We start from the raw sequence: 17,305 nt of genomic DNA, 5'->3' as shown, positions 1-17,305 counted from the left end.
AAATACATACAGTGTCTTTTTTAATTTATATATTTTTTGCCAGTTATATTTTCTTAGTTTTCTGGACTTGACCCTAGTATGCTGGAAATCAAATGGACTTTTGAAAAAGAATGTTATAGCAACTGGACTAATGCTTACTTCCCCTATTACTTTTAAATTTAGGGCTTTCAGCTACCTTTTTTTAATGATTGCAATATTTTACTTACAATGCAAAGTTTAAACGTATAATGACCACCAGGTTATAAAAAAGTAAGATTTGTAAAATGTATCTTAAGAGGAAAATTGAGACTACCTTATGTGTGGAATTAGAAAGTGACGGTAAAACCAAAGCAGTATTTATACATTTAACAAAAATTTGAGTAGCAGTTACGTGTTTGGCATCTTTCTGAGTGCTTAGCAGTGAATTGAATTAATAAGGCCTTCTAAAGAAACCAATCAGATAATATTTAACTACTTAGTAACCAAATAGTTAAATATTTGGTAACTGTATAAGTTTTATGTTAAATCTCCACTAGATATCTGCCTTTGGCCACACTTAAATGTGCCTGTTTGACCATGTTGTATTTTCAAAAAGCAGAGTTTACAGTTCACTAAAATTATGTGAAACCAGGTCAGGCTTCTGTGAGCCCTGTCTCTATGCCAAAAGTATAGGTGAGGGACTTATCTCTGTCTGTATTTCATTCAGAGAGTCTATTTTTCCACCTTTGTCCAGTGTTCATTGGGTTCTTAGACATCTTCCCCCAGTATTCTAACAAATACAGATATATATGTGGTCTTTATTTTAGGCTGATGTCCGACCCCAAACAGATGGATGTAATGGTCTGAGATACAATTTAACGACTGATATCATTGAGTCCATATTTAGGACCTATCCAGCAGGTAAGAAGAATCAGTTCTTTCAGATAGTTAAAATATTTGTTTGGATGAATTCAGTAATGTATCATTGAAAAGCAAAAGGCTTTACCTTTATTCCTGATGAAGTGCTATAAAATATGTAAAGTACGTTATCCAGTGCCTGACATGTGGTAGATACTAATGGCTTAGCATATAATGTGCTGTCATCAATCCATTGGTATGATGACTTTCCCATTCTTTCCATTGGTGGTTCTTAAACTTTTTTTCTTTAATATTTAAGTTATTTTTTCTTTTTTATGTATATATTTATTTTTGGCTGCATTGGGTCTTAGTTGCGGTGCATGGGCTCTTCGTTGCAGCATGCAGGCTTCTCTCTAGTTGTGGCCTGCTGATTTTTCTCTCTCTAGTTGTGGTGTGCAGGCTCCAGAGCACATGGGCTCCAGAGTGTGTGGGCCCTGTAGTTTGCGGCACACGGGCTCTCTAGTTGAGGTGTGCGGGCTCAGTAGTTGCAGCACGCGGGCTTAGTTGCCCCGCAGCATGTAGGATCTTAGTTCCCCGACCAGGGATCGAACCTGCGTCCCCTGCATTGGAAGATGGATTCTTTACCACTGGACCACCAGGGAAGTTCCTAAACTTTATATACCCTTTAACATACATGAGTAAGATGACATGCTCCAGAGGCATCAATAAATGAGTCTCTACAGCACTAACTCAGATCATCCTTCATTCTGCCTCCCTTGCAGAAATCATCCTAAAAGTATAAATGTTTTGATTCTAGCTCTAGTGATGTACGATGTGCAGCCAAGGTTGAGAGCAGCTGCTTCAGTCATTCTTCTAACTAAACAAAGCTCTCAAGCTATACACTATTCTCTCTTTATACTTCCTCACTCCTGCCCCTTTAGTCCTTAGGAAACATCTCTCTCCCACAGGACTCAGCTCAAGCATCACTTCATTGCCACTTCTGTAAAATCCTGACTATCTTAGGCAGATATAAGCCCCCTCCCCATTCCTTTGATAGGGCTCTGTGTCTTACCACATTATAATGTAATTATTTTCTTATCTTTCTGATAATAACATAATTATGTAGTGTTTACTGTGTGCCAGACACCATTCTAAGGCCTTTATGTATATTAACTCATTTAATCATCACAGATAGTACCTATGAAGTAGGTACTATCATTACCCCCACATTACAGATGAGGAAGCCAAGATAAAGAAAGATTAAGTAATTTGTCCAGCATCACACAGACAGTAAGTGGCAGACCTAGAATTTTAAACTTAGGCTCTCCAGCTTAAGAGACCTAAACCTCTTAATCTCTTTACTTATTGAACAATGTGTATGCATCTGGAGTGCTGAACTGATAGTCCAGTGGGTTATGGAGATCTTTATTTATTTCCCCAGCACCTAACATGATGCCTTGGATTAAAAGTGTCCATATGTAAGTGATCAAATAAGCAGATTCAAGTCTCACTCCAAAAAGCTTGGTGTTTCCACTAAAACTTTGAAACTCGTTAATTTTCTTGGTACAAAATAAGGTTTTGTGGGACTTCCCTCGCGGTCCATTGGTTAAGACTCCGCACGCCTAATGCAGGGGGCCCAGGTTCGATCCCTGGTCAGGGAACTAGAGCCTGCATGCTGCAACGACGATCCTGCATGCCTCAAATAAGACCTGGCACAGCCAAATAAATAAATATTCAATATAAGGTTTTGTTTGTAATTTGTTAAGATTCATAAAGGTAGTGCCTCACCTAATCTCTCAAGTTATATTTTATATTTACAATTATTATATACAGTTTGTAAAGTTGAATACTTTCATAATCTAGTTTTGCTGTTAGTCTATTTTGAAACTAATTTGAGGGGTTTTAAGAATTGGAAATTCACTATGTAACTATTATGGGTTTTTTTCACAGTAAAAATGAAATATGCAGAAAATGTTCCCCACAACATGACAGAAAAGGAGTTCTGGACACGTTTCTTTCAGTCCCATTATTTTCACAGGGACCGGCTGAATACTGGGTCAAAGGACCTCTTTGCAGAATGTGCCAAAATAGATGAAAAAGGTAACTGTTTATCCTTGACACACATTTATTTATTTATTTATTTTAAAAAGACATTTATTCAGCATCATGATCAGACTGTTACATTTAGCAATCAACAGCATGGGTGCAAAAAAAAAATCTATATTAAAACCCTTTGTTGGAATGCTTTACACTTTACACAGAACAGAAACTAAAATAACCTGTTATACAATTAGTCACAAATACAGTCCTCGAGTTTTTTTGCACATACACATGAGTATTGTCTAAAACATGTCTTCTTTGTAGCAGCTAGGCCCTGCCACCACTGTGCTTGGCGGAGTTCACAAATCTGTTGTAACCTGTAGCTTCCCTGTCACTTCTCTGGCTCTCCTCTCCCGCTAAGCTTTGTTTCCTGGCAGTAATCAAAACCTTCTGCCACTGCCGTAGCTACTGCTGCTGCTGGAACCACCTTGGTTTCGGGGTTTGGCAAAGTATTGGCCTCCACCACCGTAGGGGCCAGAACTACTGCCTCCAAAGTTTCCTCCTTTCATGGGTCCAAAATTTGAAGATTGATTGTTGCAACTGCCAAAATCATTGTAGCTTTCACTGCCTCCAAAACTGCTTCCATCATTACCAAATCCATTACAGCCATCCCCACTGCCACCATATCCCCCACCACCGCGGCTGCCACCAAAGCCACCTTGACCACTGAAGTTTCCTCCACGACCAAAGTTGCCATTCTCACCAAAACCCCCTCCACGACCACCGCCAAAATTTCCAGAACCACTTCGACCTCTTTGGCTGGATGAAGCACCAGCCATCTCTCGCTTAGATAGGGCTTTCCTTACTTCACAGTTGTGGCCGTTCACTGTGTGATATTTCTGAATGCCACCAACAAAAATGTTTTTCGCAGTTAAGTGGGTACCAGGTCTTTGAGAATCTTCTCTTGAGACGGCCCTCTTTGGTTCCACCACTCTTCCATCCACCTTGTGTGGCCTTGCATTCATGGCCGCATCCACCTCCTCCACAGTGGCATATGTGACAAACCCGAAGCCTCTGGAGCACCTGGTGTTTGGATCCCTCGTTACCACACAGTCTGTGAGCGCTCCCCGCTGCTCACAATGGCTCCTCAGACTCGCATTGGTTGTTTCAAAGCTCAAACCTCCAATGAAGAGCTTCCGCAGCTGTTCGGGCTCTTTGGGTGACTCTGACTTAGACATGACGGCAGTGGAGGGGGCGGGGAGACGTCAACGATGCTTACTCGGCGGCATCCATGGGCAGAAACACACTCTAGCATTTAATTTGCTGCTCTCGTCATTAATGCTGTTAGTGATTTTTTTTATTTCTGAGAAAGGAAAACTTAATCACTTTTTGTTTCATTGATTTTCTAGGGTTAAAAACAATGGTTTCATTGGGAGTGAAAAACCCACTACTTGATTTGACAGCTTTGGAAGATAAACCATTAGATGAGGTAAGTAGTAGTAAAAGGATTTACGAGAGAAAACAGTCTTCCTAGTCTTCAACATTTGTATAATTTTAAAATTGCCTTGAGTATAGATATTCTAACTTGTTAGAAGGTAAAACAAACAAAATACTGTTATTTGGAGTGGTTTATCAAAAGTGCTTTTCAAGAGCACTCTTTATTATTAAGATTGCCTTGGAGAACTGAAATTTCCATATGAATTGGTAAAACATTTTTTAAAAGAATTTTCTAGCTCCCCCATCAACAGTTGCCTAGGTATTAATGAAGGTTTAACACGATGTTTTTTATGCTGTATCTAACATTAATCTAAATAAATGTGCCTAAATATTATTATACAGGGAAAAGTTAATATTGTTGGTTGCCCACTATTTGCCAGATCTTGAGCACAGTCATGACCCTTACCCTATATTAGCCCCAATATGTTTCAACAGCTAGACCATCAAGTATGAGCACCTACCTCAGCATCGTGACTCCAGACTGAGAAGTTTATCCAATCACGGAGAAATAGGTGATCCCTTCTGATCAAGGCTAATTCTATCCCTGCCTCTATCTTCTAGGCTAGGAAGGAACCTGCTTTCCTCAGGTATTCTCTTGACACTGTTACTTTTTAATTTTCTTGCCCTTCCTTTGGCTACTATTCTGTTGGCCATATAAATATGCTCATTCCTTCCTTCCCCCCCCCTTTTTCCTCTTGGTGTATGCATGCACCTGGTGAGAAAACCAATGTTAAAATTGTGTCCTATAGTCTAAATTATTAAATTAACAGAAAGTAATCCTTGATGTCCCAGTGAGTCATCTCCCTAATGAAATTCAGTTGTTTTCTTGAAAATTCTCAGCATTCAGTCACTTCCTTGGTGAATCTCAACACGTTACAAATGTGGCCTTCTTTAATCACCTGGAGAAAATGAAGCTTAAGATACAGCTTAAGGGACTTCCCTGGCGGTCCAGTGGTTGAGACTCCGCGCTTCCAATGCAGGGGGCATGGGTTCTATCCCTGGTCGGGGAACTAAGATTCCACATGCTGCGCAGCGTGGCCAAAAATAAAATAAAATTAAATTAAAATTAAAATATTTTTTTAAAAGATACAGCTTAATATGATGGAGGGGGAATTTAATTTTTTTTTAATAAAAATGGTGGTATGTTGTGCATACCTTTCTTCACTTTTCCTGTTATCACTATCAGTCTGAGCTAAACATACCACACGGTTGTTAAGTACATAGACTTACCTGGCTTAAACTGTAGTTTATAAACATTTTTCTAAGTTTTCTTGTAAATGAGGTTAATAGTTCTGACCTTGGGGAGGGGTAGCAAAATTGGAGAGATGTTGTTTAAGGGTACAGACTTGCAACTAGTGTTCCCTTGTAAGGATATATAAAAATTTATATATCCAATCCTTTTAATTAAAATGTTGGTTGGTTCAATTGTTCCTTTAATGCCTCTTTTTCCCCTGTCATCCTCTAGTAGTTCTGTCCCAGGATACAGACTTGAGCCTCCTTGTAAATACATCTTTCCATTCCATTGCTTCAAATTCTAATTATGTAATGATGACTCCCAGTTAGTCCTGGTCTGTCTAACCCCAGAACTCCAAAATCATATATCCAACTCCCTACTTGATATCTTCACTTAGGTAGTTCACAGACACCCTTCAACATAACATGTCCAAAATAGAACCTTTGATTCCCATTCTCAAAAACCTATTTCTTCCTGGGTCATCCGTATGTCAGTTTAAAAAAAACAAAACCATTACCATGGACTCAGTTACTCAAGCCAAAACCTAGGAGTCTCCTTGATTCCTCCCCTTTCTTCACCTCCAACATTCAATTGATCAACAAGCACTCAACAACACATCTCTGATCTGTCTATATCTCCTCTGTCTCCGTAGACATTTACACCCTCTTGCTTTTAGGGTACCGTTGCTTCATGGCTTGCATTAACCTAATTGATCTTCTTATTTCAACGTCTATTCCCTATAGTTTATTCTTCCCTAGCAGTCAGAGTTACAAATCAGATCATAATGCCCCCCTTATGTAAAACTCTTCAGTGGTTTCTCATTGAACTTAGAATAAAATCAAAACTCCTACCGTGCTCTTCTTGATTTGGCCTCTGCCTACTTCTCCCTCAGTTGGGGCTGTTTCCACTCGATTCGTGCTCCAAACCTAATTGCCTTCTTTAAGGTCCGTATCAAGCTTTTTCTACCTCAGGGCCTTTGCACTTGCTGTTCGTTCTTCCTGCTCTTCTACCTAACTAGCTTCTACCCATCTTTCGGACATGTGTTCTAATGTTACTTCTTCAGTGAGACCTTCCCTAACCTCCCTATCTAAAGTATCTCCTCCCATTCCAGTCACTACACTGTGTCTTTATTTTCTCCATTTCTTTTCTTTATTTTCTTCATAGCATCTGTCACTTTCAAAAGTGGTCTTATTTTTACCTTATTTTACTTGTCAGTTGTCAGTCTTCTTTCACTAGACTGTAAGTTCCATGAGGCTGACTGTTCTTATTACTGGCCTATCCCCATCACATAGGAGGTATTAGGCACTCAGTAATTACTTGATAAATGAATGAATGGCATATGAGTTTTTACGATCTTTCTCATACCTCTTTAACCTTATGTCCCACCAATCCCTGGCCCACCCTTCATTCCAGGTATACCAAACAACATACAAACCCATGGCACAATATGTATTACATTACTTCTATACCTTTGTTTAGTTTCCTCTTCCTGAAATGTCTCCGTTTTTGCCCTGCAAGCACCTATTCATCTTATGGTGCTCCGTGAAGCTTTTTTGAACCTACCCTACCCTCCCTATACCCCACCCCGGTGGGAGTGACCACTTCTTCTTTCGTAGCCCCTGTGAGTTTTAACTAAGTGTACTGACTTACAGCCCAACGTCCCACTAACTAGTATTTTAATCTAGATCCAAAATTGCTCTTTAGGAAAAAAATGCAGCACTTAACAGTTAAGGTATTTTTGTGATACTAAAAGCAGTTAGTAGTATTTCTTCATTTTTTGCGTGTATAATGTCACTTATTTTTAAATGTTTACCTGTAAGTATTTGATAATGCTTAGAATTAATAAAGTCCTGTCATCCAGAAAGTTTTTATGGCTCAACATGTCTCTCATAATAAGAAAAACAGAAGTTTATTTTAATTTTTAATCTACTAAATTGTTTCTCACAGGGCTATGGCATTTCCTCTGTGCCATCTACTTCTAATTCTAAATCCATAAGAGAGAATAGTAATGCTGCCATCATCAAGAGATTTAACCATCACAGTGCCATGGTCCTGGCAGCAGGTCTCAGGAAACAGTTAAGTACACATGCTAAGATGCAGTAACTGGGTTTCCCATGATAGCCAGATGGAGTTTTGTTGTTGTTCTGCCTGTGGTTTTCAACATTAATTTTTTTTCCTTTGTTTTCAGAGAAGCACAAAATGAGCAAAATGGCGAGCCCAGCAGCGTTGATGGAAATTCTGGAGATGTAGATTGCTTTCAGCCAGCAGTAAAAAGGGTATGGGTAAAAAGTCTGGGACATTTACGGCTCACATTTCTCCAGATAACTTATGTAACTGACTGCGAGTACCTTATGTTGACCCTTGATCAGTTCAGATGACTCAGTTCCTTCTGGCCAAGATGTTAAGCATTTGGGTTAAATTGTAGAACATTTTAAAGAGTACTTCCTCAGTTTTGGCCTGCCAGCCTGCTTTCCGTGGACTCAAGTCTGTTAACTGTTTTTATTGTTTTGTTTTATTTTTTTATTTTTATTTTTTTCCTTCACCTGTAGACACATACACATATTAACATACAGTTTTATTTTCTGGGAAAGAGTATCAACAAAGACTATGACAGAAAGAAAAAACTAAAGGTTAGTGTATGTGATTTTAAAAGATAAGATTGGCCCTCATGTTAAAGCCTGGCATTTCAGAACTGGAAATGTCTTTCATTAAATACTGAAAAGAGGTTGTGGGGGAATATGAACAGTTACCTACTTGTATGTTTCTTCTCTCCCTGCAACTTTGCCAAGCTTCGCTATCCCTCAGTTTTTTTAAGTTCCTCCCTCCCTCGTTATAAAAATAAGTTATGATAAAGCTTCCTTAGAGGGCAGTCAGGCAATATGTATTAAATTTTTGAAGGTTTATACCCTTAATTCCACTTCTGGATAGTATTCCACTTTGGACATTTATTTTTAAAAAAAATAAAGATGTGTGCAAAGATTCAGATACAGATACTCATGGCAGTATTATAATTGAGAAAATAGCAACCATCCTAATATCCGTGATACATCCATACAGTGGAGATTGATGCATGCAGCAATTGATGGCTTTTTAAAAGGATTAATGATATGTTGAATTAAAAAGAGTTCACATATACCATACGATAGTTCAGTTCATTAAAATTAAATTCAAGAAAGCATTTTTGAGTTGCCTTACATGCCATATTAGGTGGTGGGAAACAAGACAGAATAAGATTGGGTTCTTGTCCTCAAAGAATTTAGTGTCTACAGGTAAAACAAAATCAAAAGAATAATTATAAAACAATTTAAAGTATAGTAATTGTGTGATTTACAATAGGAACCAAAGAGTGAGCAAGTAGATGAAGTTCACAGAACAGACTAATACGATATAATTAAGTTTATGATTTTTAAAAGGGGATTATGGGCGAGTCTTTATTTTATATATTTCAGTTACTTAATATGTTTCTACAGGGATATACACCTTTAAAATTAACAAAATAAGATATTTCTTTTCTGAACTAAGCAAAGTGAATCTAAAATGTAAGTTAGAGATGCTAAGGAAGAAATCTAGGAAGTGATGCTTTTCTTTGCAATATTGCACTAAGTACTCGTGATTCTTGGTAGTGAAAGAATTGTCAAAAATCATTGTGTTAATTTTCACAATATTCAGTGATAAACTGACTCTATAGATATTTTTTCAAGTCAATAGTCTGCTGTGTGTTCTGCAAGGATTTATAGAATGAGAGATCCAGAAGTATTATATTCATGGAGCTTTCAGTTAAGTATGAAAGTTAGGTGAATAACTAGGCCTTGGCAGAGGCTTAGGATTTGGATTTATATAAGAGGTTAGGTTGGGACATGACTTGGGTAAGGTAACAGCAGGGGTAGAAATGAGCTTGACATATGGGAAAGGTAATGAAGACATCAGTATGCTTTGAAGTTGGCTCAAGGGTGTAGAGCTGAGAAAATAATAAAAGCTTAGGCTGAGTCTAGGTAAGGTGGGACTGATGGATGTGTTACTCTGAATAGCATGCTGAGGTCAGATCTGTTCCTATACTACAAGAGGACTATTCAGACTCTTAAAATAGGGGCAGTTTAAATACTGTTTTCAGATTGATCTTTTTTGAGGTATATTTAATATCGTAAACGTTTTGATCCTAGTCTGGGAAGCTACAGATGAGAGCTAACCAGATGAATTCCATAGCTCTGTAGGGATGAAATATTGTAAAATTGTTTTCCCAAATGTTTACATAGATTGTCACCATGTGTCTTATAATTAATGTGTTTTTATTATAAGGCTATAGAAATATAGCATTTTGTTACTAGTCCAGGAGAAAACACAGTAGTAAAACCAAAATAAAGAATCCAGAAGTAAACCCAAATATTTATTACATGGAGGGATTAAATACATATATGATAAACATGACATTTCAGAATAAGTGGGGAAAGACATTATTCTACACATGGTGTTAGGGGGACTGATTAATAATTTAATATTTTAAAAAACCCTCAGATTCCCTACCTTACTACTTATTTCAAAATAATTCTAAGTGGATCAAAGATTTAAGCAAAAAATTAACCCACAGAAAGAATAAGCATAAAGGGAATAATTAAAATTGAAAAACACCAAATTGGAAGAGAAGTATTTGCAACACATGTAAAAAAATTATTTTTTTATATTTATTTGGGGAGAAAAATAGTAAAATACACATTTTCATCTACCAAATTTTCAAATATTAAAGGTTCAGTAATGCTTAGTTTGGTCAGAGTGTAGGAAAACAGGTACTCTGTGTAAGTGGATGGTGAAAAAAAATGGGTTCAGCCATTTGTAGAGCAGTCATGTCTAGGAAGTGAGACTCATTTTGGGAAGACTTCATATTTTATCCTCTGTACAGTTTTGCTTTTTCAGTCATGTTCATTACTTTTGTAAGAGAACTTTACAATAAAAAATGTTGTGTTGATAATTATAGGCGAAGTTACAAGAGTCCATTGAATATGAAGACTTGGGAAAAAATAATTCCATAAAAACAATTGCACTAAACCTCAAGAAGTCAGATAGGTAAGTTTGGTGACTAATATTAAATTAACTTGAGACAGAATAGTTTTATATTACAAGTCATTACAGAATATATTCTGCAAGTATAGAACTCAAGTTTTAATTAGTTTGTTACCATAAAATACAGTATCTTATTTCCTTAAAAATTTACTTTTTGCATCTCAGGAAACGATCCTAAATGATGGAAGCCAAGAAAATAAATTTTGGCAATCTGTGCTGTTTTCTTCCTATTGCCCTTACAGGAATTCAATTATATTATTGAAATATCTTTAACTCTTTACTTTGGGGAGAATGTTGTCTTGAGACTGCTAAAATATTTGAAAGCAAATGTTGAGCACCTTTATTCTGTGTGATTAGTAATTTCTTCTTTGCTAATCTTCAGGTACTATCATGGTCCAACTCCAATCCAATCACTACAGTATGCAACAAGTCAGGACATTATTAATTCTTTTCAAAGTATTAGACAAGAAATGGAAGCTTATACACCCAAATTAACTCAGGTAGGTGACTTGTACTGTTTGAAAAACAGAATTCCCATTCTGTTTTCTGAGTTTATGAGCACATTCACATTGAACTGTAAAACTAATACTTTAATGGGGTTTAAAGACATATTTCTGCTTAATAAATTGAAAAAGAGGTAGAGAAAAGAGGTATTTGGCATACCTGAAGGTAAGATGATGATGAAAAGTAAGATAATGAGTTTTGTGATTGCTGATTTTTTCTTCCATATACACAGTTTTATTGGAAAAATCTCCCAGATTTCCCCAAATTTCTGGACATCACTCTCTAGATACTATACTTGTGCAAGATCTGGCCCTTGGGCCAAAGTAGGTCCACCTAACTTTTTTAAGCTGTGGTCAGTCTTCAATATTTAGATTCTTCCGCACAGCCCTAAAAAAGTGATTTCATCATCTGAGACACATGAAGAGGTCATCTGCCCTCGGATGTGTATACCTGAGTGTAACCAGTGACTAGTCGGCAAGCTCAGCAGTCACTGAAACTTCTGGTTACAATGCATTATAACATTTCTAACAAAAGGAAATAGGAATGAAGTGAACATTCATGTCCCCTTGACTCATAGTTGTCCTATAATGTGCTCTTTACACCAAGTTAAATATTTTTTTCATACACACATAAATTTCTACTTGTAAAAACTCCACTGAGACACACTAAACCTGCGCTTGAGCTATTCAGCAAATGATTTGTTCCTCTCCATGGCTAGCCCTTGGTACTTGTTAGGCACTCAATGAAGAGATAGATCAGTTATGTCCCTAAATGTTGATATGGATACAGTGGGGAATGTGGGTTTTTTTCCCCTTTTGGCTAGGTGTATTCACTTCTTGAAAAGTGACAAATGGTATATTTCTGCTTTGCTGGATTTTCTTATGTCAGCTGCCATTAAGGATTTAACATTTGTTTTATTGTCATTTTTTTCTTTCCTTAAACTCAGTTTTACCTTAGCACTCTTACCTTCAGTGCTAAGAGTTCATAAGTTAAGTTGGTACTTAAGTAAGGACTTGGCTAAGACAGAGAAAGACAAATATTTCATGATATCACTTCTATGTAGAATCTAAAAAATAGTACAGGGACTTCCCTGGTGGCATAGTGGTTAAGAATCCACCTGCCAGTGCAGGGGACACGTGTTCGAGCCCTGGTCCAGGAAGATCCCACATGCCGTGGAGCAACTAAGCCCATGCGCCACAACTCATAAGCCTGCGTGCCACAACTACTAAAGCCCATGCACCTAGAGCCCATGCTCCACAACAAGAGAAACCACTGCAGTGGGAAGCACATGCACAGCAATGAAGAGTAGCCCCCACTCACGGCAACTAGAGAAAGCCCACATGCAGCAACGAAGACCCAACACAGCCATAAATAAATAAATAGATAGATAGATAGATAGACAGATAAATAACTCACTCCCAATCTTTAAAAAAAAAAAATAGTACTAGTGAACTTATTTACAAAACAGAAACAGACTCACAGACATAGAAAACAAACTTATGGTTACCAAAGGAGAAGGAGGGGTGGTGGGCAGGGATAAATTGGGAGTATGGGATTAACAGATGCACACTACCATATAGAAAATAGATAAACAATAAGAGTTTACTGCACAGGGAGCTATATTCAGTATCTTGTGATAAACTATAATGGAAAAGAAAGAAAAAAAGAATATAGAGGACTTCCGGGAAGATGGCGGAAGAGTAAGACGCGGAGATCACGTTCCTCCCCACAGATACACCAGAAATACATCTACGCGTGGAACAACTCCTACAGAGCATCTACTGAACGCTGGCAGAAGACCTCAGACCTCCCAAAAGGCAAGAAACCCCCCACGTACCTGGGTAGGGCAAAAGAAAAAACTAAACAGAGACAAAAGGATAGGGACGGGTCCTGCACCAGCGGGAGAGAGCTGTGAAGGAGGAAAAGTGTCCACACACTAGGAAGCCCCTTCGCGGGCGGAGGCTTCGGGAGGCGGAGTGGGGGAGCTTGGGAGCCGCGGAGGAGAGCACAGCAACAGGGGTGCGGAGGGCAAAGCGGACAGATTCCAGCGCAGAGGATCGGGCCGACCGGAACTCGCCAGCCGAGAGGCTTGTCTGCTCGCCCGCCGGGGCGGGCGGGACTGGGAGCTGAGGCTCCGGCTTTTGTCGGAGCTCCGGGAGAGGACTGAGGTTGGCGGCGTGAACACAGCCTGCAGGGCGTTAGAGCACCGCGGCTGGCCGGGAGAGAGTCCGGGGAGAAGCCTGGAACTGCCGAAGAGGCAAGAGACTTTTACGTCCCTCTTTGTTTCCTGGTGCACGAGGAGAGGGGATTAAGAACGCTGCTTGAGAGAGCTCCAGGGACGGGCGCGAGCCGCGGCTAAAAGTGCGGAGCCCAGAGACAGACATGAGACGCTAGGGCCGCTGCTGCCGCCACCGGGAGGCCTGTGTGCGAACACAGGTCACTAGCCACACGCCCTTCCGGGGAGCCTGTGCAGCCCGCCACTGCCAGGGTCCCGGGATCCAGGGACAACTCCCCCGGGAGAATGCACAGGCGCGCCTCAGGCTGCAACGTCTCGCCGGGAGGCCCGCCCCACACTCCGTGCCCCTCCCTACCCCCGGGCCTGAGTGAGCCAGAGCCTCCGAATCAGCGGTTCCTTTAACCCCGTCCTGTCTGAGCAAAGAACAGACGCCCTCCGGCGACCTACACGCACAGGCGGGGCTCAATCCAAAGCTGAGCCCCTGGGAGCTGTGAGAACAAAGAAGAGAAAGGGAAATCTCTCCCAGCAGCCTCAGAAGCAGCGGATTAAAGCTCCACAATCAACTTGATATACCCTGCATCTGTGGAATACCTGAATAGACAACCAATCATCCCAAATTAAGGAGCCCTGTGGATGAAAGGCTCTTGGTGCTGCAGCCAGGAGTCAGTGCTGTGCCTCTGAGGTGGGAGAGCCAACTTCAGGACACTGATCCACAAGAGACCTCCCAGCTGCACATAATATCAAACAGCAAAAATTTCCGAGAGATCTCCATCTCAACGCCAGCACCCAGCTTCACTCAACGACCAGCAAGCTACAGTGCTGGACATCCTATGCCAAAGAACTAGCAAGACAGGAACACAACCCCACCCATTAGCAGAGAGGCGGCCCAAAATCATAATAAGTCTACAGACACCCCAAAACACACCACCAGACGTGGACCTGCCCACCAGAAAGACAAGATCTAGCCTCATCCACCAGAACACAGGCACTAGTACCCTCCACCAGGAAGCCTACACAACCCACTGAACCAACCTTAGCCACTGGGGACAGACACAAAAAACAACAGGAACTACGAACCTTCAGCCTGCAAAAAAGGAGACCCCAAACACAGTAAGATAAGCAAGATGAAAAGACAGAAAAACACACCGCAGATGAAGGAGCAAGATAAAAACCCATCAGACCTAACAAATGAAGAGGAAATAGGCAGTCTACCTGAAAAAGAATTCAGAATAATGATAGTAAGGTTGATCCGAAATCTTGGAGATAGAATGGACAATAGAATGGACAAAATGCAAGAATCAGTTAACAAGGACCTAGAAGAACTAAAGATGAAACAAGCAACGATGAACAACACAATAAATGAAATTAAAAGTCCTCTAGATGGGATCAATAGCAGAATAACTGAGGCAGAAGAACGGATAAGTGACCTGGAAGATAAAATAGTGGAAATAACTACTGCAGAGCAGAATAAAGAAAAAAGAATGAAAAGAACTGAGGACAGTCTCAGAGACCTCTGGGACAACATTAAACGTACCAACATTCGAATTATAGGGGTTCCAGAAGAAGAAGAGAAAAAGAAAGGGACTGAGAAAATATTTGAAGAGATTATAGTTGAAAACTTCCCTAATATGGGAAAGGAAATAGTTAATCAAGTCCAGGAAGCACAGAGAGTCCCATACAGGATAAATCCAAGGAGAAATACGCCAAGACACATATTAATCAAACTGTCAAAAATTAAATACAAAGAAAACATATTAAAAGCAGCAAGGGAAAAACAACAAATAACACACAAGGGAATCCCCATAAGGTTAACAGCTGATCTTTCAGCAGAAACTCTGCAAGCCAGAAGGGAGTGGCAGGACATATTGAAAGTGTTGAAGGAGAAAAACCTGCAACCAAGATTACTCTACCCAGCAAGGATCTCATTCAGATTTGATGGAGAAATTAAAACCTTTAGAGACAAGCAAAAGCTGAGAGAGTTCAGCACCACCAAACCAGCTCTACAACAACTGCTAAAGGAACTTCTCTAGGCAAGAAACACAAAAGAAGGAAAAGACCTACAATAACAAACCCAAAACAATTAAGAAAATGGGAATGGGAACACACATATCGATAATTACCTTATATGTAAATGGACTAAATGCTCCCACCAAAAGACACAGATTGGCTGAATGGATACAAAAAGAAGACCCATATATTTGCTGTCTACAAGAGACCCACTTCAGACCTAGAGACACATACAGACTGAAAGTAAGGGGATGGAAAAAGGTATTTCATGCAAATGGAAACCAAAAGAAAGCTGGAGTAGCAATTCTCATATCAGACAAAATAGACTTTAAAACAAAGACTATTAGAAGAGACAAAGAAGGACACTACATAATGATCAAGGGATCGATCCAAGAGGAAGATATAACAATTGTAAATATGTATGCACCCAACATAGGTGCACCTCAATACATAAGGCAAATACTGACAACCATAAAAGGGGAAATCGACAGTAACACATTCATAGTAGGGGACTTTAACACCCCACTTTCACCAATGGACAGATCATCCAAAATGAAAATAAATAAGGAAACACAAGCTTTAAATGATACATTAAATGAGATGGAGTTAATTGATATTTATAGGACATTCCATCCAAAAACAACAGAATACACATTTTTCTCAAGTGCTCATGGAACATTCTCCAGGATAGATCATATCTTGGGTCACAAATCAAGCCTTGGTAAATTTAAGAAAATTGAAACTGTATCAAGTATCTTTTCCGACCACAACGCTATGAGACTCGATATCAATCACAGGAGAAGATCTGTAAAAAATACAAACACATGGAGGCTAAACAATACACTACTTAATAACGAAGTGATCACTGAAGAAATCAAAGGGGAAATCAAAAAATACCTAGAAACAAATGACAATGGAGACACGACGACTCAAAATCTATGGGATGCAGCAAAAGCAGTTCTAAGAGGGAAGTTCATAGCAATACAATCTTACCTTAAGAAACAGGAAACATCTCGAATAAACAACCTAACCTTGCACCTAAAGCAATTAGAGAAAGAAGAACAAAAAAACCGCAAAGTTAGCAGGAGGAAAGAAATCATAAAAATCAGATCAGAAATAAATGAAAAAGAAATGAAGGAAACAATAGCAAAGATCAATAAAACTAAAAGCTGGTTCTTTGAAAGGATAAACAAAATTGATAAACCATTAGCCAGACTCATCAAGAAAAAAAGGGAGAAGACTCAAATCAATAGAATTAGAAATGAAAAAGGAGAAGTAACGACTGACACTGCAGAAATACAAAAGATCATGAGAGATTACTACAAGCAACTCTATGCCAATAAAATGGACAACCTGGAAGAAATGGACAAATTCTTAGAAAGGCACAACCTGCCAAGACTGAATCAGGAAGAAATAGAAAATATGAACAGACCAATCACAAGCACTGAAATTGAAACTGTGATTAAAAATATTCCAACAAGCAAAAACCCAGGACCAGATGGCTTCACAGGCGAATTCTATCAAACATTTAGAGAAGAGCTATCACCTATCCTTCTCAGACTCTTCCAAAATATAGCAGAGGGAGGAACACTCCCCAACTCATTCTATGAGGCCACCATCACCCTGATACCAAAACCAGACAAGGATGTCACAAAGAAAGAAAACTACAGGCCAATATCACTGATGAACATAGATGCAAAGATCCTCAACAAAATACTAGCAAACAGAATCCAACAGCACATTAAACGGATCATACACCATGATCAAGTGGGGTTCATTCCAGGAATGCAAGGATTCTTCAATATACGCAAATCAATCAACATGATACACCATATTAACAAATTGAAGGAGAAAAACCATATGATCATCTCAATAGATGCAGAGAAAGCTTTTGACAAAATTCAACACCCATTTAT

At 39.2% G+C, this 17,305-nt stretch overlaps 2 protein-coding genes across 3 annotated transcripts in view; one reads left to right on the top strand and one right to left on the bottom strand.

Moving 5' to 3' along the window:
- Window positions 1-17,305, top strand: part of GTF2H1 (general transcription factor IIH subunit 1) — a 38,542-nt gene that overhangs the window by 13,257 nt on the left and 7,980 nt on the right. For both annotated transcript variants that reach the window (XM_067749680.1, XM_067749679.1), the window contains exons 5-11: window positions 786-879; window positions 2,767-2,916; window positions 4,266-4,345; window positions 7,535-7,662; window positions 7,776-7,863; window positions 10,557-10,645; window positions 11,025-11,142. In XM_067749680.1, coding sequence (XP_067605781.1) covers window positions 786-879; window positions 2,767-2,916; window positions 4,266-4,345; window positions 7,535-7,662; window positions 7,776-7,863; window positions 10,557-10,645; window positions 11,025-11,142 — 747 coding nt within the window. The remainder of the gene's footprint in view (window positions 1-785; window positions 880-2,766; window positions 2,917-4,265; window positions 4,346-7,534; window positions 7,663-7,775; window positions 7,864-10,556; window positions 10,646-11,024; window positions 11,143-17,305) is intronic.
- Window positions 2,929-4,152, bottom strand: LOC137230381 (heterogeneous nuclear ribonucleoprotein A1-like). Its single transcript, XM_067749682.1, has one exon. The coding sequence runs from the start codon at window positions 4,092-4,094 to the stop codon at window positions 3,297-3,299; it is 798 nt and encodes a 265-aa protein (XP_067605783.1). The 5' UTR covers window positions 4,095-4,152; the 3' UTR covers window positions 2,929-3,296.

This window comes from Pseudorca crassidens, chromosome 9, assembly GCF_039906515.1.
Source record: "Pseudorca crassidens isolate mPseCra1 chromosome 9, mPseCra1.hap1, whole genome shotgun sequence".
In the NCBI taxonomy this organism is placed as follows: Eukaryota; Metazoa; Chordata; class Mammalia; order Artiodactyla; family Delphinidae; genus Pseudorca; species Pseudorca crassidens.
This window is presented reverse-complemented; position numbering and strand designations above follow the sequence as displayed.

Coding starts and splice junctions, on each gene's coding strand:
- LOC137230381 (XM_067749682.1), bottom strand. CDS start 4,094: ATGTCTAAGTCAGAGTCACCCAAAGAGCCCGAACAGCTGCGGAAGCTC.